At 38.2% G+C, this 24,228-nt stretch overlaps 1 protein-coding gene across 50 annotated transcripts in view; it reads right to left on the reverse strand.

Moving 5' to 3' along the window:
- Positions 1–17,702: 17,702 nt before the first annotated feature.
- The window catches only part of adgrf6 (adhesion G protein-coupled receptor F6), a 149,490-nt gene continuing 142,964 nt past the window's right edge, over positions 17,703–24,228 (reverse strand). For all 50 annotated transcript variants that reach the window (XM_048207215.1, XM_048207214.1, XM_048207257.1 and 47 more), the window contains 12 exons: positions 24,003–24,067; positions 23,739–23,884; positions 23,384–23,578; positions 21,379–21,576; positions 21,125–21,265; positions 20,829–21,004; positions 20,561–20,731; positions 19,051–20,409; positions 18,771–18,812; positions 18,592–18,654; positions 18,432–18,495; positions 17,703–18,343 (listed from right to left, as the gene is read on the reverse strand). In XM_048207215.1, the coding sequence (XP_048063172.1) occupies positions 18,255–18,343; positions 18,432–18,495; positions 18,592–18,654; positions 18,771–18,812; positions 19,051–20,409; positions 20,561–20,731; positions 20,829–21,004; positions 21,125–21,265; positions 21,379–21,576; positions 23,384–23,578; positions 23,739–23,884; positions 24,003–24,067 (2,709 nt within the window). In that variant the 3' untranslated portion in view covers positions 17,703–18,254. The remainder of the gene's footprint in view (positions 18,344–18,431; positions 18,496–18,591; positions 18,655–18,770; positions 18,813–19,050; positions 20,410–20,560; positions 20,732–20,828; positions 21,005–21,124; positions 21,266–21,378; positions 21,577–23,383; positions 23,579–23,738; positions 23,885–24,002; positions 24,068–24,228) is intronic.

Genomic DNA, 24,228 nt, shown 5'->3' on the forward strand with positions numbered 1-24,228 from the left:
GAAATAAATTATATTTTTATGTATATCAAAATAGAAAACCATTATTTTAAATTGTAGTTATGTTTCACAACATTACTGTTTTTTTCTGTATTTTTGATCAAATGTGCATGTTATGGACTGGGGGAATGCACAGTGCATGCAGGGGTGTGGCCTCAATAAATTTAAGCATTAAATATGGTTGTTTTAACCAAAATTATCCTGCAAGATGTTTTTTTCAACTACATTTAAGTACCTTGTTATAGGCTAACCTGTAATTCCCGTTAATTTCCATGTATTCCTGTTAATTCATATTCCCATTAATTCCCATGGAAAGTTTCCAGCTTTGAAAATTCCCGGAATTTTGCAACCCTATCCACTCCTCAGGTTCCTTCTGTCAATATGTGGTTGAATCAAATTGCTACTTCCCTACCTTTAGAAAAATTAACCTGTGACTTACACCGGAGGTCTAATGATTTTTGGCGTGTTTGGTCCCCTCTTTGGAATTTCCTTGAGAATGTAGGTTGATTGTCTATATTTCTTGATTCTTGTTTAGTTTGGTGCTATTACCCTCCACTCGACTATTGAACTACCATTGTATGATGAATGACTGTATATACTGCCATAAGACACCTGTACCACAGTTTTGTTATTGTAAAACTGTAAAAAATAATAATAATAAAAAAGGATTTTACACAAAATGTACTATAAAACATACAAACATACTTCTCATGTGTCCCCCATAACAATTTATTAACTATAAATGTAACATTTATTATAATTTTCACATTTTTATGGGACTGAAGTTAAAAATAAATTGTGTGTTTCCGGTCTCTTTATTTTTGTAAAAAATGTTTTCAATTTAGATGTTTAACTAAAACCACAATTTTATCATGTCAGTCCTTGGCTACTTGAGCCCTCAGGATCGGCGCTTATGGTTTTATAAACAAGGCCCAGTTCGACGCTGGATTTACAGATCATTTGAAACTGAAAGATGGAACGGTCACAGCGGTAAAAGATCCTGGTCATGAGTCAGAAATGCAGGTGGTAAGTAAAAATGCATCAAATGTCTGTTTTGTTGTGCATATAATGTAAACAACACAAACAATGAATCAAAAGTTATCCAGGGATAATGCGATGGGATATTGTGTGTGTGTTTAAATACATTTGTTTAGCTGACCATTGATAGCTTCACCACGCAAAAGCTGCACATGCTCGTCACTCTTTAGCTTCATCCACAGCACGCCTCCAGGAGCTCGGCTGTTTTCGGAATGACTCGGTACAGCATATCTTTCTTTTATAAATCTGATAAAACTAAAGACTTTTTGGAGATATGAAGGATGCTATACTACTCTATAGGTACTCAAGATTAACATGGGATTGGCCAAAACTGTGTGTGTTATGTACCCTTTAAAGGGAGACATTGCCTTATTTTTTGCTAAAATTTTTTAATTTTGTTCCTCTTTCATATTGTGCCCTTCTTTCTGGGTCAACAGATCTGAATGCAAAACATACTTCTGCTGCTGATATAGCTGGCATTTCTGACATAGGATGCTTGTCAATGTTTAAGAGCATACATTGTCAAATATGCTATTTTTAACAAAATTATGATTTTAGTAAGTATATCTTTACTGAAATCATGACAATTTTTTATTATTCATAAATGAAGTGGAAAAACTCAACCCTGCCACAAATTTTCATCACCGAAACAATGAGAACTTGGCCGGCATTACTGAGAACGCCCACAAAACCATCATATCTGTTTATAACCATTCAAATTAATGAGGGAAGACCTTATTGTTAGGAACTTGATTTTCACTCTTCGTAATAATAACAATTGATTGTTGCTTGGTACAATGCCTAAAAGTTGCTGTGTGGCGTTCTGCACCTCTAAGAAGTTAAAAAACAGGATCTTAATTTTATATGCTGCCAAATAAACCGAAGCCGGTGTTCTGAACATCGCTCTCAGCACGTTCTTTGTGCTCTCAGGTGTGCTTTCCGTCTCAGTAACAAAATAAAAACAACAAAAAATTATATTTGACAGGGTTGAGTGTTGAGTGTGATGGGGTTGAGGTTTTTAGCTCAAAATGGTCACTCTACTCTTGCAGTGTAGGAGAGTAACCATATATGGCAGCAATTAAATAAGTACATTGTACATACAGTACTTATGGATTAAAATTGGAGGACTTATTTTAAAATGATTTCCATCTTAATTTTATGTGATGGGGTTTAGTTGTTAAGCATGACAGTACCCTCCCAGATTATAATATGCCTCAAAAATATGAATAAAAAGTAGAGATGCACCGATCGATGGACCAGCAATCGGAATCTGCCGACTTTCCTCATGATCAGCATGGGTCGGTGACCGGTGGGTCAGTCTCACGTCTTACCGATTCCAAGCCATACACGAGCCGAACATACGAGTCTCCATAAACTCCTGCCACTAAGGACGCAGAGGTGTAATTTTATTTATGAAGCAGGGAATGTGTCCAGATAAATTCATTTACCAGTATTTTTGCAAAGTCATTTTACACCAGACTACATTGCACACAAGGGTCAAAACACAGGATTTGCACAAAAGTTGATTCTTAAAGATGGATACCATGTTCTTTATCCAATTTCATATTTCATGATGTTTGCAAATTGTCTTTCTGAATGTGTTTCATTAGCACGTTGCTAATATACTGTTGCTAATGTAAATGTGGCTAAAGTTATTGTTTTTTATTGTATTCACAGAGACCAGAGCTATGTCATTATTTTTTTATTTTTAACCCGAAAACGCCTGCAGTCTTGCAGCTCATTTGCATTTAAAGGTCTCCCACCCAAAAATAGGCAGTTAAAACATGGTATAATAAAAAATCCATGGGGTATTTTGAGCTGAAACTTCACAGACACATTCAGGGGACATCTAAGACATACTACATCTTGTAAAAAGGGGCATCATAGGTCACCTTTAAATCAAGATGCATTTACTAGATAAATTAAATGATATAAGATGTTACATGACATAAGATAGTCTGAAAAAAAAAATGGGTTTGTTTTTAATAAAATAAGGCACCAATTGATTGATCAAACGTATCTCAGGACAGAATAACTTAAATAGTAATCAATAAAAGTGCAAAAAAGACCAAACCATGACCAACAGGGGTCCATGTGCATGTCACATGGTTCCATATGTTCTCCAATGAAAAGTGCTTTTTTCACTTGTTTGTATCCATTTAATCACCCACAAAAAATATGAGTCACCTTCACTGGTGACTAAGTATTTTTAAGAACTTTACATTATATATCATCAAATGTTTTAGAGAAAATAACAAAAATCTGTGTTTCCTCAAGACAACATTGTACCATAATGGAATCGCATAAGGCCATACAGGAATAATAGGTTTCAATGCAAATGTATTATATTTGTAAGGAAAAGAGTTAGAATTATCTAAATATATTTGCATTTTCACATGATTTTGTATTGCACTTATAAGAATACTAGTTCACATACTATATCTGCATATATTATGATCTGCACATTTTCTATAACACTTCAAAAAGCTATAAAACACAGGTTTCACTGGCAGCTGATGAGGTTGATGATGAAGAGGTCATACTGTGATGAGGAAGATAAAATCATAGTGACAATCCATCAGGGAGAGAGTGAGGGTGAGAGAGAAGATGGAGATGAGGATGAATATGGATATGATAACTTAATATAATAACAAAATAATATGATGGTTTGGTAATACTTGTGTTCCACTATGGTACAATGTTGCCTGAGGACAACAGCACTTCGGTAAAGTTGGTTTTATATTCGCACATTCGGACGTCCGTATTCAATAGCCTTGTTAATCACACTACATTGGCCATTCACAAGTAAATATGCCATTAAAACAATACTTGCCTATTTTGATCGACTGTGAAAAATGTTGTAAGTTGACAATCGTTGGTTTTCAATATCATGTCGCTGCTTAAAATTCGCAAACATTAATTTATTGCACATTTATTGGAAAGTCTGAATTTATCAGAATCCGAATGTGCGAATATAAAACCAACTTTACCGAAGTGGCAACAGCTGGATATAAAATGTTACTTTTTATTAAATATAAAACTTTTAATACATTAAAAACTGGATCAATTTGTTTGTTCAAGTGTCTAGTTAAAGAAATTGATGTTTTCAATAAATATATGTATTTTTTCTAGCCTACATGAAAATGCCAAATATTTCAATTTTTCAATTGTGGTACAATGTTGCCTTGAGGCAAAAAAAACTTTATGAAAATGTTTATTGATATAGTTAAAGTGTCCAATTTTAAGCAGAAAAAACAACACAAATATTTTTTTCCTCATTGATATCATATTGCGTATGTAACCCTTTTCACCATATGCTCGTGATGAGGCATGTACGTTATACAGCAACGTATAAAGTATGGAACCCTCTTAACCCTAATGCTTGGTAAAATGGTGAAAGAGACATTCCATTGTATAATAACCCTGTCTAAGAATACTATAATTTTCACTATATCTTTGCTCATCAATGGGTACCTGAAAGAATATTACTGGTTTTAAAATATAGAATATTACCACAGAAAACACTGAGCTACACAAATACAATGGCTGGTGAAAGAATAAACAACAAGATCGCCATAGCTCAATTTCCTCCTTTTGTATTATACAAAACTCACATAACAGTTGAACAGCAAAAAGCAAATATGAAAATAAAATCCAAATTAGAAAAAAACCCCAAAGTCATAAGTCTGTGATAACCTGAGTGCACTCTTATTTTTCAGTTCTTTTAGCAGGCCTGCATTAAGTTAGTTTGTTGGCGCGCTTAATGTTGGAGCTCATAAAATGAAGAAAGCAACAATACCTCCTGGTGTAGAGTGAAGAAAAAAAACACGGATCCTACCGCGATTGTAACTCTCTCTCTCTCCTCAGGCGAACTCCGTTTGCAAGCGGCACAGCAAGGGTTAATCAGCGTCGTCCGTCCAGCATCGACAGCCAACCGGTCCCCAATGAAGAAAACATCTGCGTCAGCCAGCGAATCTCGTCCCGATATTGTCTTCCCTCGTCCAGCATGCAAACGATGTGTATGCGGTCACTCCCGCGACCGTCTGAAAAAAATGTTACTGCAAAACCACGAGCTAATTTAGTCAGAGAGGCTAACAGGCATAAGCTCGCATCACAGTCCAAAACCACACAACTCCGGTGGCATTTCACTTTCCCTCAGTCACAAACTCCCACGCAGAAAGCGCGGTTTCTGACAAAACAATTATAGTCCAACTTAAAGCGTTAAACCCACATTAATAGCAGACTAGCCCTCGTGCTCACTCTCGTGCGTTCTCGTCGTTCTTTTTTTTTTCCTTTTTTTTTTTCCCGTTTTCGTTCTCGCCTCTCGCAGGATTTCACATAGTTCAACAAGATACTTCATTAAATCCCTAAATCTCTAACATTAACAGACTGATTAATGAGCTTCTCTTATGTAATGAACCATCCTTAAACATTTTTAAAGAGAACACAAAACGTAACTGTTAAATTACCAGGCACATCTGAACAGCACAAAAATAATTAAATGATAAATCTTCTTGCATATGCATTAAACACTTTATCAAACAAAATACAATAACCCATATATTTCAGAAATAAACAAAATAACAAAAAGACTGATATTGATCAGGTCATTACACTCTCCCCCCACCAATATAAGACATGCCCTCATGACTTAGTGCTTCAGCAATGTAGACACAACCTATTAGTGAGTGTAATCTTAAGTGACTTACACCTAAAAGATCACTGGGCACTTATCCACTTATAAAGGCAAGAGACATATGTAGTAATAGGAGCTTTTATGACACTTGGATTTCCTAGTGTGTCATATGTTAATATGGATGGAGCTCTTCTGACTCTCTGAGTTCTGCTAGTCAGAGTCTCAGGCTTTGTACCATCTGGTAACATTTGAGTTTCCTCATTAACAACTTCATTTCTTGGAGACTTTTCCCTCATTTCACCTGTTTCATGTGTCCCTGTTTCTCGACTTATCATCTCAGCAGACTCTGGTTGAGACCCTCCTTTGTCTGTTACTGTTTCCTCTGTAACCTCTTGGATTGCTTCTGGCTGTGTCACCTCTTGACGTTCAGTCACCTCATCCCACGCCATATCCAGGTCCAAGCTAAATGGTTCTGACTTTCCTTCTACTCCAGTCCTGTTAGCTTGGGCAGATAAGTCATAGCACATCTCACTTCCTTCATCCTCAGAATCTGTGTACTCTTTCCCATGACAATTATCTGGTTTTTCTTCTTTGTCTTTGTTCTCTGATGTCTCAGATGAAACCTTGCTTCTCTCTGACACACAGTTTCGAAGTTTATGAAGTCTCTTTCGTTTCTTTCGAAAGACTCTCACACCAGGTACAGGGTCAACCGCAGGTGTTGGATCCAAGCATGCATTTTGTCCAAGAGGCAGGATATGATTCCGGTGGAGAATTTTGATAGGTCCATTCCCATCTTCTGGTTTCAACCGAAACACTGGTAAGTCTGACATCTGACTGTCCACCACATAAGGATTTGAAGCCCAGCGGTCTGCTAATTTATGCTTCCCCTGCAACCCTAGGTTCCTTATCAAGACTCTGTCTCCAGGCAACAGCAGTGAACACCGAATCTTCTGGTCATACCTCCGTTTATTTCCTTCGTTCTGCTTGGCAGCAATGGACTCAGCAAGTTCATAGGCAGCTTTTAACTCCTTTCTCATCTCCGTTACGTACTTTAGGTAAGTTTCCTGCTGTGTGTCATCGCTGGATGTCCCAAAACACAGATCCACTGGGAGCCTTGCCTCACGCCCGAACATAAGGTAATAGGGCGAAAACCCAGTAGCCTCATTTGAAGTGCAGTTGTAGGCATGGACAAGGTGTCCAATGTGCTGACTCCATTTCCTCTTACTGCTTGGCTCCAGAGTCCCGAGCATGTTTAACAAAGTCCTATTAAACCTCTCAGGCTGGGGGTCTCCTTGAGGATGGTAGGGCGTAGTTCTTGATTTTTCAATTCCAAGTGTGCTAAGTACCTCATGTACAAGCCGACTCTCAAAATCTCTCCCTTGATCACTGTGCATCCTCTTTGGCAATCCATAATGGACAAAGTACTTCTCTATCAACACCTTCGCCACCGTGGAGGCTTTCTGGTCTCTCGTCGGAAAAGCTTGGGCATAGCGGGTGTAATGATCAGTAATAACCAGTACATTTTCTGTATTGCTTGAATCAGGTTCAATGGACAAAAAGTCCATACAGACAAGGTCCAGTGGTCCATTGCTTTGCAAATGAGACAGCGGAGCAGCTTTCTTGGGTAGCGTCTTTCTCTTTATACAACGGATACAGGACTTGCAGTAGTCTTCCACATCTGACTTCATCCGTGGCCAGTAGAATCTATTTTTTAATTAGGCCGTAGGTTTTGTCAAGGCCTAAATGACCACAGTCATCATGCAGAGATGTTGTTACCATCTTCCTATACTTTTCTGGCAAAACTAGCTGAGAGCGAGGGGGTTTTCCAGGAGGACTTGTGACTCGATACATGACTCCTTTCCGTATCTTTAAACGATCCCATTCTCTCAACAACAGAGAGCAGGTTGGATGCTTTGTCTTGTCAACTCGTGTCAAGTCTCCTTTGTTGAGAGCTGACCATATCTCGCCAATGCCAGGACATTCTTGCTGAGCATTTGACAGCTCAGTTGAACTCAGAATAGGCATCTCCTTTACACTCAAGGTAGACATATTACAGTAGGCCTGCGGGATAGCATGTGAAGAGGGTCCCAATTGGTCAATTGCTCTACTAGGACATGGATTTCTACATTTATTCACCTCAGCCATCTGACACATGGCTCTCACACTGGCTGCAGATATGTCTTTCCGTTCCGATACTTGAGTGAGCGTAGGATGTGGCCGACGAGACAGTGCGTCTGCATCAATGTTTTGAACTCCTGACCTGTACTTGAGACTGAAGTCAAACGTGGACAATGCCGCAAGCCAACGGTGACCTGTGGCATCCAGCTTGGCCGACGTCAGCACATAGGTCAACGGGTTGTTGTCTGTTCTCACCTCAAACTTCGTCCCATACAGGTAATCATGCAGTTTGTCCACTACCGCCCACTTCAAAGCCAGAAACTCTAATTTATGAGCAGGGTAATGTCGCTCAGATGGGGTTAGGCTTCTACTGACGAAAGCAACGGGTCTTAACCCTTCACCTTGATCCTGGTATAACACGCCACCTAGCCCTTCTTGGCTGGCGTCCACATGTAACACATAGGGAAGCTGAGGGTTTGCAAAAGCTAACACCGGGGCTTGAGTAAGTCTCTGCTTCAACTCTACAAAGGCTGCCTCACACTTGTCATCCCACCTACTACCAAAAGGCTCTGATGGGTTCAGGTAGAGGTTATCCTTTTTTCCCTTGGATTTCTTGGCAACTGGTGGGTAACCGGACAACAGTTGGTTCAACGGATAGGCAACTTTGGAGTAATCTTTCACAAAGCGCCTATAGTATCCACAGAAGCCAAGAAATGATCGCAAAGCAGTCACAGTGTTTGGTCGGGGCCATGTGGTTACTGCTTCAGTTTTTTCTGGATCGGTAGACACTCCGTCTTGAGATATAATATGCCCCACGTAAGTCACTGATGGTTGACAAAACTGGCACTTATCCAGCGACAACTTAAGACCCTCATCCTTCAAGCGGTCCAGCACCTTTAACAACCTGTCCTCATGCTCTTGGAGTGTTGCTCCAAACACGATGAGATCATCCAGATATACCAAGACTTCAAGCAAGTTCATATCTCCAACAGTTTGTTCCATGATCCGTTGAAAGGTTGCTGGAGCCCCTGACACTCCTTGTGGCATCCTTTCAAATTGGTAGAAACCCGCTGGGCAGATGAAGGCTGTCTTCTCTTTATCGGAGTCACTCATTGGCACCTGATAATACCCACTCCTCAGGTCTAACACACTAAACCACTTGCTTCCGTTGAGACAGACCAGTGCATCTTCGATCCTCGGTACTGTGTATTGATCTGGAACAGTGCGTCGATTTAGGGTCCTGAAGTCCACACACATCCTTATTTTACCTGTCTTTTTCCTCACCACCACTATAGGTGAGGCATACGGACTTCTTGATTCCGTGATGATCCCAGCATCTTTAAGCTGTGACAGATGTTGCCTCAATGCCTCTAGATCAGCAGGCGCCAGTCGGCGAGATCTCTCTCGAAAAGGTTTGTCCTCTGTGGTTTTGATAGCGTGATGTGCACTTTTACAGCAACCAACATCAAACTCGTGGGTAGAGAAAACCTCATGTCGTTCCATCATTTTGCCCACCAATCTCTCCTTCCACTCCTCAGGGACTGGTGAATCTCCGAAATTAAAGGAAGATGGGGTCAATTTTCCTGCTGACTCAGTGTTAGGCTTTTGGCTTACAGAAGACGAGGACACCACATCTACAGGAAACAGGTGAGCAATAGGCATTCCTCTGGTCAATGTAACTTCTTTTTTCGATACATTCCTGACCAGCACAGTGATTTTCTTTGCCATTACAACAGTGGGTACCTGCAACTCTGGTCTGACCAAAAGCTCTCCTAAAAACCTTGCATCGTCGCCGGGTTCTTCAGGTGAGTCCACCAGAATGGCTTGAGCACGTGGAATCCATTGAAACTTTGGCACACCTGTCACTCGAGCTACCCCTCCAGGGCGCACAGTAATAGGTTTACTTTGTGTGAACCACACAGTTCCTCTCTTGTGGTTGTCATCATCATCAGGTAGGCATTCTAACAGCTGTTCAAAAGCCCTTTTGAAAGCAGGATGAATGTGCATGCTACTGACGAAATTCTCTCCTATTCTCTCTTTACAGCTCTTTAGTAGTCGTCTCACTGTCGGTGTGTTTGTGCCAACGAGTATGAACGCTTCACCTCTAACAACTGGGTCAGGACACACCAACACAAGGGCATCAATAATCTCAGTCACTCCAACGTCAGCTTCCAAAAACTCCAGCTTAAGTGACAAATAGCCATCATATGGGTAATCAGCAGGACTGAGGCCCCAAATCTGCAAGGCACTGATAGGTGTCAATGGCAGGTGTGTCAAGTATCTGTTGTAGAAGGATCTGTACAGCAAAGTCACTTGAGAACCAGTATCGAGTATGGCTTTAGCATAGATGCCTTCAATCTGTACTGGTACAGCAGAACTTGGCCCCACTAAGCCCTCAGGTATAGTCTCCTCCACTTTCTCGTCTGGTTTAATGCACTTGGTGGAACGTGTTTTCACCACAGGGAAGCCAGGCCGTTCCTTCACTGGTTCCCGCGGTAGTTTCCCAACTTCTTTGTCAGTTTGATGAGGCGCTTGTTAACCCTCTTGAGATTTTCTTCACCATCACATTCCCTTTTGAAATGTCCATCCTCCCCACATCTATAGCAAAATATCCCTGGTCTATCTTCCTCAGTGCCAGCTCTTTGCAGGGTTTCACTCCTCCTGTGTCTAACCTTGGCAGGGATTTCAAATTGTGGACCTTGGGTATTTGGCGGGGATGTTACTGTAGCAGCTTTAAGGCTAATCATTTCTGCTTTCATGACAGTAATGTCTCTTCTGAGTTTTTCCACTTCAGGATCAACTTTAGTTTCAGGAGTGGTCCTGGGGACAGGAGTAACAGTCAGTGACGCCACTGGGCTTTTGACATCATTCCTGCTCTGAAGCATGTCCTCTTCCTCTCGGACCTCTTTCAATAAGTCACTGAAGGTAGGTGGTTCACGCAGCTTATGTGTCATGCGAATGCGAAGGGCAATCATGTCTTGTGGCAAGGCACCTCTCACAATCTGCTCAATGCGAAGTCGATTCATTTCCAACAGCTGCACCCCTCCTTTCCTGAACACACAGTGTAACAGTTTATCTAGCCTCATCAAATAGGCGGACAGCTTCTCACCTTCACATTGAAGTGTGTGTCGGAATCTAATAAGAAGATCAGATGGACTTTCAGTTGTTCCAAATGCTGTCTCGAGAGCTTGCATGTAGTCATATGAAGTAGCAGAAGGGTTCTGTGCTCGTAGAAACCTCACTATGTCAGCAGCTGGACCTTTAAGACTTTCCACTACCCTCTGTTTTTTCACATTGTCACTGCATTGCCATTCCTCCAATAAATGCATAGTTTGCTCTGCCCAAGCGTCATACTCTTCTTCCCCACTGGGGGTGGGCCTCACTCCAGAAAACATGCGGAGCTTCCTGTAGCTTTGAGTATCAGCAGGTGCAGTATTGCATTTGTCCACCAGGGAACTTATGGCATTTATCAGAGCAGTGTTCATGTCAAGAGGAGAAGGGTTAAGCAAGTCTTTAACATCAGTAATAGTCTTTCCTTCATGCTTCAAAAAGGACAACAGCTTGGCTTCAAAACCTTCACCTTCCGCGAGAACAGGGAGCACATGAACAGGCCAAGGACCAGCTTTTCCAGGGAGCCCAACACAATCAGGTATAGTCTGCTTAGTAAGATCAGTGGATGTCTGAATCAGCACAAACTGGGTTTTGGAAGCTACATCTAGACAGCGATCCACTATTTTAGCAATTCCAAAAGCTTTAACAAGACTCAAAGCTTGAAGCAGAATATCATCTGTGACATTGGCATCAAAACCACTTAACACTACTGCATTCTCACGAGCTATTTGCTTCCTTTTACACCAAGCTTCAATTTCATCAACATCCATTTTGTGTGCTTAGACTAGATAAGTGAGAACTGAGGGATATTACAAATCTATTAGTATCCCGGACGAGCCCCCAAAAATGTAACCCTTTTCACCATATGCTCGTGATGAGGCATGTACGTTATACAGCAACGTATAAAGTATGGAACCCTCTTAACCCTAATGCTTGGTAAAATGGTGAAAGAGACATTCCATTGTATAATAACCCTGTCTAAGAATACTATAATTTTCACTATATCTTTGCTCATCAATGGGTACCTGAAAGAATATTACTTGGTTTTAAAATATAGAATATTACCACAGAAAACACTGAGCTACACAAATACAATGGCTGGTGAAAGAATAAACAACAAGATCGCCATAGCTCAATTTCCTCCTTTTGTATTATACAAAACTCACATAACAGTTGAACAGCAAAAAGCAAATATGAAAATAAAATCCAAATTAGAAAAAAACCCCAAAGTCATAAGTCTGTGATAACCTGAGTGCACTCTTATTTTTCAGTTCTTTTAGCAGGCCTGCATTAAGTTAGTTTGTTGGCGCGCTTAATGTTGGAGCTCATAAAATGAAGAAAGCAACAATACCTCCTGGTGTAGAGTGAAGAAAAAAAACACGGATCCTACCGCGATTGTAACTCTCTCTCTCTCCTCAGGCGAACTCCGTTTGCAAGCGGCACAGCAAGGGTTAATCAGCGTCGTCCGTCCAGCATCGACAGCCAACCGGTCCCCAATGAAGAAAACATCTGCGTCAGCCAGCGAATCTCGTCCCGATATTGTCTTCCCTCGTCCAGCATGCAAACGATGTGTATGCGGTCACTCCCGCGACCGTCTGAAAAAAATGTTACTGCAAAACCACGAGCTAATTTAGTCAGAGAGGCTAACAGGCATAAGCTCGCATCACAGTCCAAAACCACACAACTCCGGTGGCATTTCACTTTCCCTCAGTCACAAACTCCCACGCAGAAAGCGCGGTTTCTGACAAAACAATTATAGTCCAACTTAAAGCGTTAAACCCACATTAATAGCAGACTAGCCCTCGTGCTCACTCTCGTGCGTTCTCGTCGTTCTTTTTTTTTTCCTTTTTTTTTTTCCCGTTTTCGTTCTCGCCTCTCGCAGGATTTCACATAGTTCAACAAGATACTTCATTAAATCCCTAAATCTCTAACATTAACAGACTGATTAATGAGCTTCTCTTATGTAATGAACCATCCTTAAACATTTTTAAAGAGAACACAAAACGTAACTGTTAAATTACCAGGCACATCTGAACAGCACAAAAATAATTAAATGATAAATCTTCTTGCATATGCATTAAACACTTTATCAAACAAAATACAATAACCCATATATTTCAGAAATAAACAAAATAACAAAAAGACTGATATTGATCAGGTCATTACACGTACCACAGAGTTATTCTGTAATTCTAGTAATAGTAATTCTGTTTGAATTAAGTAGGCTAAATGATCTTAATAATCATCTTGATTTAAGAATTTTTAGATATTTGGACTGGAAAAAAGACAAAAATACTAAGAAAGAAAGTATTTTTTGCAGTGTAACAATGTACTTCAGAAAGACAGTTTACAATATAAAAGAAACAAACTGATTTGTCATTTTTTACCTTATCTCTGGAAAGAACCATGAAGAGATCGTGAACTCGTTTTTCAGGGTCTGAGATTGTTTCCTTGTTAAATGATCCACCAACAAAATCTTAATATAGGTCACATGCAAAACAAGTTTTATTGTCTCTAAATATTTCCTTGTTCCCTTTCAGTCGGTCACGTTCGACGTACGTCAGTAGTGACCGACGAATTCGGATCTCTAGCGATATCCCCAATTCGTCGGTATACTGACGTACGTCTCCGTTCCCTCCTTCAGGGAACGAGGATTACATACGTAACCGAGACGTGTTCTAGTGTGAAGTGAACAGAAGAGGGCAGCATTTCAACAGAAACAGGGTAAAGTCTTGTATCCCTTAGGGAAAAAAAAAAATCATATTTTATATAAATAAAAAATCTTGTATTATGGATGCAGAGTATTTTCAGGTCTTGTGTCTGAAATTCAATGAGAGCAAACAGCAAAACAGTGCCATATTTGAACTGCTAAGAAATAATATATTTAATATAAATCAACTTTCTTTTATAAATTTGTATACAACATAGAATGGACCATTTTTATGGATAGAGTATAAAATCTATTATCATCACTGCATAATTGTATACATTTAACAATATGTCTTATGTCCCACTAGGGACAAAAAGGAGTCTGCTAAACAATATCTGTAAAAAGGAGCATTTTGAGAGTGGTGTCAGATTCATAAAATTCCCTTTCGCTCAGTGAACAACATAATATCTTTATATGCTGGAACTGGCAATGAGACACACATAAACATAGACCTATAATCATAAAATTTTAAAGGCACAATATGTAATTTTCTGCTGCTAGAGGTCGCTTATTCAAAACAAAGGCACACAAAAAGTATTCTTGTCGCTTTATAATATTAAGGTAGAACCACCAAACTCACATGAACTGTTTTGCTTAGTACCTTTATGGATCTTGAGAGAGGAAGTACCATTGCTGTGAATGCAGGCCTCACTGAGCCATCAGATTTAATCAAAATATCTTAATTTGTGTTCCGAAGATGAACGAAGGTCTTATGGGGGTAGAACGACATGAGGGTGAGTAATAAATTACATTATTTTCATTTTTGGGTGAACTAACCCTTTAATGTCAGGACAATGTTGTGAAACGTTAATTTTACTTTGCTTGGTAAAAAGCAATTTTTACGCTGATCATGCAATGCAACTAAGGTTAGCCTACTCAGTAAACTCTATTAAATTATTTTACCATCACTTTCTTCTTCCTTCTAACTCTGTCTGCACCTCTTGTAGAAGTAGAAGAGTTAGCATGACAAGGTGTTGACTGCTTTAATTATCAGACTCCAAAAGTCATGCAATAGAATTGTGGTTCCCCAGTAGAATGCTCTTTGACTGAAGAACTTGTAGCCCAGCTTCAAACCGTTAGTCAGCCAATCTCACAACTATGGAAGTGACATAGTTTTGATTGTCATGATCTTCATATGTAACAGGAACATTACAATTAATCATGGCCATGTCATTTTATGTAGATTTTATTCCCAAAGGATTCAGAAAAAAACAACTTTAAATTAAAGCTGCAAGCAGCGTTGAGAGGGCCCTCGCACCCGGGCTCACCGCCACCCGTTGGCCTCAGGAAAACAGTGAACAGTGGGCGTCATGCATTTAAGTGAGTGAATACAGGAGAATTATGCCAAAGTCATTTCGAAATGCCACACTTCCTGCGGCCAACAGGTGGCGCTTTTACCTTGTTTACCTGAATTTTGCCATGTTGATGTCTTCAGGCCAGGACTATCATTGAACACGTGAAGTTTGAAGCAGATCGGACATTGTATGCCTGAGTTACAATAACTTCCTGTTTCGTGGCGTTAATTGCATACATTAGCACTCAGCCATGTGTTGCATGATTTAACGTGTCTCTAGCATGTTTGGTACTTCGTGGCATAATAATATGTGAATCTGGTAGTGAATTAAATCGTGAAGCATGCCATTTCCTGTTGTCAGCAGGTGGCGCTATGACTAACTGAATATTGTGATATAGACGTCTTTAGGCTAGGACTCTTATCACACATGTGAAGTTTGGAGCAGATCGGACATAGTATGCCTGAGTTACAACAGTTTCCTCTTTCATGGCGAAACATCAGACTTTGTCAGGCCGCCACAGACACGCCCTTCAGCGAAAACTCAAGATCTTTGATATTTATTATCGCTAAGGTCTTAAGATTAGACTGACAACATATGATGTTGATCTGGTTAAATCTCCATGAGGAGTTAATCACAGTGTAAAACATGTAATTTCCTGTTGCCCCCAGGTGGCGCTATGACTGTAACTGAATATTGTTATGAAGATGTCTTCAGGTCAGGACTCTAATAAAGCATGTGAAGTTTGGGGCAGATCCGACATTGTTTGTCTGAGTTACAACAACTTCCTTTTTCATGGCGAAAACATCAAACTTTGTCAGGCTGCCACGGACACGCCCTTCAGCGAAAACTCTAGATCTTCGCAATTTAACGTCACAAAGGCCTTTAGATTAGACTGACCAAAATGATATTGATCTGATTAAATCTCTAGGAGGAGTTCGTTAAAGTACAACGTCTGGAAAATGCAAAAAACGGTGAATTAATTCAAAATATCTGACTTCCTGTTTGGTTTCGGATTTCGCTCCAAGAGAATTTTTTGTAGGTACTGGGCTGATAAATGTGTGTACCGAATTTCAAACCCCTAGTGTTATGTAGCGAGCGGGGCTGTACGTTAGATGGCGCTATAGAGCCATTTTGCCACGCCCAATTCCGAAACCCATAACAGACGTAAATTTTCACCACTTCTGACGCGTGTGCAAAGTTTCGTGAGTTTTCGAGCACGTTTAGGCCCTCTAAAATGCGATTCACTTTGGAGAAGAATAATAATAATAATAATAATAATAATAATAATAAACGGAGCAATTCCAATAGGGTCCTCACACCATCGGTGCTCGGGCCCTAATTAATAAAACTTATACAGCAACTGTAACAGATGTCTTTGAATCTTTTAATTCTGACAAAAAAAACAACAAGAAGATTTAATAATACAGGGCTTAATTGTGCATGGACAACAGGATACAAATGAATACCATGCTGGATGATTGTTTTGAAAGAATTACAGTTCTAAATGAAATTTCACGAGTCATATCGCCTCGACATTGTAGGGATGGTAAGATTGGTACAGGTTGTCTCTGCAACTTCATCGTATTGGCCTCAAAAATCCGAAACAAATCTACATTTATATGCAGCTTAAAAACAAAACATAAATGAAACATAAGGTCTCTAATGTATGCATGTCATACATACATTATTAATATTGTCGAGATTAAATTTGTTCCATACATAGATGCGCTCTTTTGCTCCAGTTTCAGAAAAGATTATTTTTTCACAAGACAGAGTCATAAATAAATGCCAAAGCTATGCTTTCTCACTTAGCTTTAAAACTAAACAAAAAAAACAAAAAACAAAAAACAAACATGAAACTCTGATACTCTCATCACTACTACTAACGCACTGCAGCCTCTTCATGTGGTTTCGCTTCTCTGCATTGGTCATTGAGTAAGTTCTTCTTCGCAGAGTTTAAAAGGTTATGGCACAATAAATCACTCTTTTCATCACTACCGCCACAGGAAAAACTGCACATTGCACCCAGTTTCAGAAAATTGTTTGGTGCAGTATGATTTCAAATTTAGCTTGTTGACACAGGGATTTTATTTCATACTGACTGATGTCTGAAGTCCACTGTAGAAAACTCTTTGCAGCATTTTTGTGACCATGTTCATGAAGAAATTAGGAGATATTTTTGTTTAATAGCATTATGATTTTTTTTAAAGTAATGTGCATGTGCATACAAAAACAGACTGTTTGCATATCATCATCAGAGATGTTGTGCAGTGGACTATGCACATGCTTGGGACATTTATGAACTGTTAGCTTGATAACACCAAAGACTAAAGGCAAAGTCTTCACATCCAGAAAACTTGTTAATTCTTGGATCATTTTGCTTTAATCAAAATATATTCAAATATTCTATGCTTATTGTTATTGTATAAAGATCTAATCCCAAAGTAGGTCATGCAAATATACATGCATTTTTTAAAGGTTCATAAACTTTCTAGCACAACTGTAAAAAAATTCTGTTCTATAAAAATGTAACCTTATAGCTTTTAGCCTAACAAAGCTTTTAGGCTAACTTGTTTTAGTGGTTAAACATTAAGGTTTATGTATGCAACAGACTAGAGAGAGTTTTGGTTTAGGGAAACACATACATTACAGAAAATGAAAGAGATGCAAAGTCCTCACTAATACTTATAATATGTAATATGTGTTCAGGTGCGGTTGACCAAGCTCAAAGAACTGTGAAAATTAATAAGAAACTGTAGCTTAACCTTCATACTGAGATGGCTTAAAATAAATCAGGTATTTGGAAACTTTATTTATTTCATCATTACTGTCAAATGCAATGAAAATTTATAAAATACAAGACAACAATGCCATGATTAGCAACTACAAAATAAATGTAAAATAAAGAGGCATTTCATTTCTGGTGTAGCTGTAACAATATAAATTGTATTATTATTATTATTTTTAATAATCCAGACAGTGTAGAACAGCATGATATATGTATTGACAGTATGACACCAACTGGACAACAAAGTTGATGATTTAAAATGGCAAATTATACATTGATACATCAAAAATACACCAGAAAACGCAAATAAAGCTATTAGATCTATATTATTGATATACATTTTCTGTTATAAATGAAAGTGCATCCAATCATGCAAATCACAGCATTATAATAAAATGTATCCTTAATTAGACATTAGATCTGTAGATTGTAAGCCATTTTTATTAATACTTCAGAACATAGAAACACCAGAAATCAGTAGCAAATAGTGCAGTTTACATCATTTTTAAAAAGGCTGTTTAATATTTAGTAAAGTAGACTAATACTTAATGAAGTAGCTGATTATGGATTCACATAAGTATCAGAGCCACTGGACATATTTGAAGATGTTGCTGCTGACATAGCACTGGCTTCAGATACGTTGTACACATCTGCAAATAATTATTTGTATGTTACTTAAAGTATTCTTGTCATGTCATATATATATTAAAATGTATCAATTTTAATAGCAAGACTTACTTCTCCTACGCATCCTTTGAAAGAAACCCAGTCCACTTGAAGATGATGGTCCTGCACTTGTACTCTGTAATGTAGAGATTTAAGATATCAGTTGTAAACTGAGTACATCTATCCTCAGGAAAAACTCATGGATCAGATGCATTGTTTTGTTGGCATTTACCCTGGTACGGTTAGAGCTGGTAAGGTTCCTTAGTGACAGCCTTCCTCCCAGTGCCTCACGGATCTGCAACCATATGTGAGAAAATGGGTTAAAGCACTATAGAACTGAATGACTCTAAGATCATTTTAACAATGGCTGACACAATGTCAAATTGCACAATGATGAAAATCAGTTCATACCTTGCTGTCTAAAAGCGTTCCAAACACCAAAATAAAGAATCCCTGCAGAAGTGTTACAAATATATGATAAAAATGTTATGAGTAAATAATACTTGTAATGCTGTTCAAATTCATATTCATAACAACATTGGAAATAAATTATTTTGCATCTTTGTGAAGCTTTAAAATAGATTGCTGTAATTACAGAATATTATAATTGTTGCATTACAATTAATGCTTTAAAGTTAGCATTTAAAAAAAGCTAAATATAACCTAGAAAGTAAAAACAAAAAAGTGATACCTGCAGTGAATTAAGGAGTGCAAACACCACATGAATGCCTAAGTCACGTGACACCATGGTTCCAATTCCAAATCCCCATGTTAGACCAAAGATAGGAGTCAATATGGCCACACATCGGGCAATGACCACCAGGGCATGTTTCTCGTCTGGTTGAGTTGCGGCACCAACTCCTCTCCTCAACATCTTATACAGAACCACAATCAAAACCACAAGGTTTATGGCTACAATAGTGAGAGCTGGAATCACAAATGCCAGCAGGGCCTTAGATTCCAACCAGTTCAGCCAGCATGCATCTTGTTTCGTGACATAATTTTTTGGTCCAGCTGTCGACGCAACAGTAATGACCGCTATGAGCAAAGGTGCACCATAACCGACTATGAAGGCAATGGCCATCATTTTGGCCCTTGACATTTGGGACAAGACCATGACTGTACGGTAAAAGAGCAACAGCGCTGAAATTAACATCCAGAAGAAAAGAGCCAGGTAAAAAAAGTGCATGAAGAAAACCACTGGACTGCAGCGACCCACTGAGGTTGGCTGCTCTGGTTCTGCAATTGCGGCTCCAATGATGAAACAGATGTTTGCGATCAGCAGGGACACGGCAATGTTGACTATGGACACGTGTCGCATGTAGGATGTGTCATTTCTTGTCATGGACTTCCACACGATAATCTCAATAATGAGGCACAAAATCAAGCTGGCCATTGAAATAGCTACACCAATGTAAGTTATATAGGCCAAGGCTTTGTGATCAAGGGAAAATGGTGACATTAGGATTGAAAAAGAGGTTGTGTGGTTGCATTCACATGTAATCTTGCCAGTTTCGTTCCCTTTACTGATATAGGGTTTTACTTCACATCCAGTGGAATCCCATGCGTCAAGTTTGAAGTTCCAAAAGACACACTGAGGATTTCCCAAAGACTGATCAGAAATGTCAAACGCAAAAGAAATGTTGTTAATTGTTTGGTTCACCTTAACAACAACCACATCTCCATTGATGCGTACAACTGAATTATTAGTGTCATTTTTATTACTAGTATTACGAGTAGGTAGAACATTGTCAAGAGTTGTGAAGACTATGATGGTTATGGGTGTGGGTTGAGAAATCTGTGGTATCAGGATCTCAGTGGATGAGTTTGTCAGGTTTGATATTCCACTATATCTGTCTGCTACAGTTCTATTCAACTCAATAGATTTTTCATTAATTGTAAAATTGCCATCTGTGAGACGGTCACTTATACTCTCAATAGCGGTCAGAAGTGCAGTGCTGGTGTTATCTGTCCTGCTGTTATTGTTCAAGTTGTCCCATGAGTTAATAGCTAAGTCCGAAACAAGGATATCCACAGTTTGAAGAAAAGACTGGAAATGAAACAGAAAATCATGTTTAGTACAAACAATTTTTCATCAGAGGGGATAATGAAGATTACCATATGTACAAATATTTTAGCATGATAAAGTTTTGATTAGCCACAATTGACTGATGTCTTTCGCGCATACATAATGTACATACCTTCATCACAGGCTTATCGATGATAATTTTTTGTGCTGTACCAGCGATTTTTACAAGTATGTCAACAATTGTTTGGACAGTCACGGAAGACTGTGTTATCTCCTGATTATTCTGCACTGTAGCAGTACTGAGCTGAGCCACAACCTTTGGGATGTCCTGTGGAGCCAAGACCTAAATAACACAGAAAAGAAGAAACGTAAATATCAGAAATATTTGAAATGGACATTATTTTTTTTTTTTTCACCAATACATAGAAAATGAATATTACCTCAACTTGCTTTTCAATGTCTTTGATAACTTGAAGTATACAGTCCCTGTTAATTTCCCTCCATGAACCTAATGTACACTGATAGGTAATGGTGCCTTCCTTGCCTTTTTCACAGGGTCCTGTCAAAACTTCACCTTCTTTCCCATCTCCAAGCGTGTCATTTTTACAGGGCAATGCTAGAATAAATATTTTGAGTTTCAAAAACAAAAAACAGAAAAACATTTATTTCTTTCAGACAGCTGAAACAGATAGAAGAACATTCTGCTGCATCAAAGGATGAAAAACTGAAGGTTTACCTTGATTGACTTTATTAATAATGACTGTCCTCTGGGCATAAGACAAGCGCTGCAGTTCTGAGATCTTGAGTTGGCATGTAAAGGTTTTACTACTACAATCTGCACTCCTGATGTTATGCTTTAGTGTGATGCATCCCTTGACTGATTCCATAAAAAGGTAAATAGAATTATTGAAAAAAACAAAACAAAACTGAAACATGGTGAATTCAACAAAACTTGTCACTAAGAATATATTGTCTGTCTGTAAGTACAACCTGGAAGTGTCGGTTCATCACCAGGAGGACTCCACTCAATATCATATTTTGTTTCACAGCATGTCAGTTCCACCGTCTGATCCATACACTGAAACTGTCTTACATTTGTACCCACTATGATATTAGGAAGTGGTTCAATATCTATATCTTGCCATTGAATGTAAGGTATGGCCCTTGCTTTTTTACATGCGTATCTACCTGCAAGTAAAAATAAATAAATATAGTATATATTGTTAGGTTAATTAAAGTTGATTTATGTATTAAGAATCTATTGGTTTACACAATTATGTTAATTCAATAATTTTTCATAAATATTCTAAAGCTAAAAAAAAAATGTATACTGCAAAACTTTTAAAATACGAACAGATTTTAAAACACTAGACATCACCTACTGGACATGGATAAACAACTGAGAATCACACACACTACTAGATTTTTTTTTGAGTCAGGAACACAACAAATTAACTCAGAAACATGCGCCTCGTTGCTAGAAGACGCACAACCAATGAAAATAATGTGTTCTTAAATCAGCTCAAAATATCAAACAGGTTCGATATCTTCTGATTGGATGGAATCAAAGTCTGAAGCCAAAAAAGAGACAGTCTGTCCCCATCATACACTACATGATTTTCTGTGAATTCGGTCAACTCTGTCCAAAATCTGCAGACTAGCTCTGAATTTTGGCAACTCATCAACCCCTCCAGACCTTGAATCAGGCAGAATATCATGTAAAATATGCTAAATAATGTACTGATCACTTTTTTTCATACAATGAAAGTAAAAGAGTTTCCAAAATGACAAAAAAAGCACCATGAGTTTCATAAAAGTAGTTCATAAGACTTGTTTGTTATATTCTAATAATCTTCTTCTCCACTGATTTCATTCAGCCCATTCATTTTAGTATCAATTCAGTGTTTATAATGCTAATACTTGAACTTCAAAGAATTATTATTATTTTTTTTTAAACAAAGCAGCTGATATTGCCATAGAAACCACTACTGGCTTTCAACTCAAAATGGCAGGAACGCAGGGCTGCTGCTGGGCGCCGGTGTTGCAATGGAAGTGTCGCTTCTTGTTAGTGTATATTCTTTGCTGCAGTGCAATCTCCGGGAGGGCTAGCTCTAACGCGCTTTCATCATCATACGTAACATTAACTTGTGCAGCGATTGGTAGGAACACACATAGGCCTACCTCTATTAATAATCTTTAGGCTGAAGTGACATCCAATAATTTCCTCAGTGCATAACTTACATTTCACAGACATATTCTCCATCTGTAAATGTTAGGACGTCAAGAAAATATTTCCATTTTGCTGTCAGGAGCGGAGCGTGCGCATGTGGGCCAAAACAGACGGAGCGCAATAATTCTAACTAAAATATACATATATATATTTCCGAACATAAATGTGCCATATGTAGAATTTCTAACCTACAACTAATTGTATTTTTATGATGGCAGTAACTGTAAAGTGACTGTTGTAGGGTAATCAAAATAGCCTAATAATTAGTCTGTGCTTTTGTTTTTATTTATTATTCATTTTTAGTAGATTACATGGTTACATTCATGTTTGTTTTCATAGCCTTCAATATGAACATTATAGGAAACTATTGGGCAGGATGTGAAATAACTTTTTTAATTAAATACAGATTTTTTTTTTTTTTTTTTTTATAGTTCAAATAGAAAAATGTACAAAATACTGAGATTATACATCGCCATTCAGCCCAAAAATAGAGATATAATTTTTTTGTCCATATGCTTTAAATACATAATTTTTCATGTTTTAGATAAGCAGTAATGATACATTATTATATAACTTGTTAAATGGTTATGGTTATAGCTTTGACTAGCATTCAAGTAGAGTGGAAGAAGATCTAATAAACAAAGGAAGACATAGTTTTGGGCCAGATAACATGTACGCACAATTGACACATAGCTTTAATCTAGACCAAGGAACAGTTAACATGTAATTATTATTATTAATAGAGCAAAGATACATGTGACTCACCTTTGTCTATCTCAGTAACGCTTTTCACAGTGAGAATTGTAACACCTTCTGAAAAGGAGTATTTTCCGTTCTGTACTATAACTTGGTCATTCACTGTCCAACTCATTTCACCAACAACAGAATCTGGGATTTTACATTTGAGTGTCATATCTTGTAGAGGATACCATTTTGTTGCAGTGGAAAGAGTCACGTTTTCTGAAAGTAAAATCCATAAATCTTTTTTTTTAACTTTCTCATTTTTATTAAAGGTCTATGGGCCTTTTTTAAACACTTTTACAAGCAATAATAATGCTTATAAAAATAATAGAATTTAAAACGATTAGATTTAGATTTAAGATTAGATGCAGACCCTTACCACTTTCAGCAAAAGCATTCCCAGATACAGTAAATCCTATGGACGTGAGAGTGTTGGCAACCTTATTGTTTGCCGCTACAAATTCAGGGTTGTTGGGGCTGTCACTTGTTGTCTTAATTTCATAGTCTGCTATAATGCTACCAGGCCTTTGGAGCAACACACAATCCACAACAATGAGATGACACTGTATATTACAGTATATTACAACAAGCAGTAAAAACCAAAATAGACCTTTTGAGTGCAAGTTTAGATTTTGGACCTTACCTGAAGCCAGTGATTTTTACTGAACCTTTTTTGAAGTTAGGCACAGTTTTGTAACTGTCTTCAATCTGTACAAAGTAAGAGTAACCACTGTACATTAGGAAGGGTACCTATGTACCTCTGATAAAACTGAAATAAAAGTATGAAGTCTTTAAGATGAAATTACTCTGCGGCAAGAGCCAGAGATAAATAGACTAAACCTGAGCATACAGAAAATGATCATTCTTTG

The sequence above is a fragment of the Megalobrama amblycephala genome, linkage group LG11 (assembly GCF_018812025.1).
Source record: "Megalobrama amblycephala isolate DHTTF-2021 linkage group LG11, ASM1881202v1, whole genome shotgun sequence".
Lineage (NCBI taxonomy): Eukaryota > Metazoa > Chordata > Actinopteri > Cypriniformes > Xenocyprididae > Megalobrama > Megalobrama amblycephala.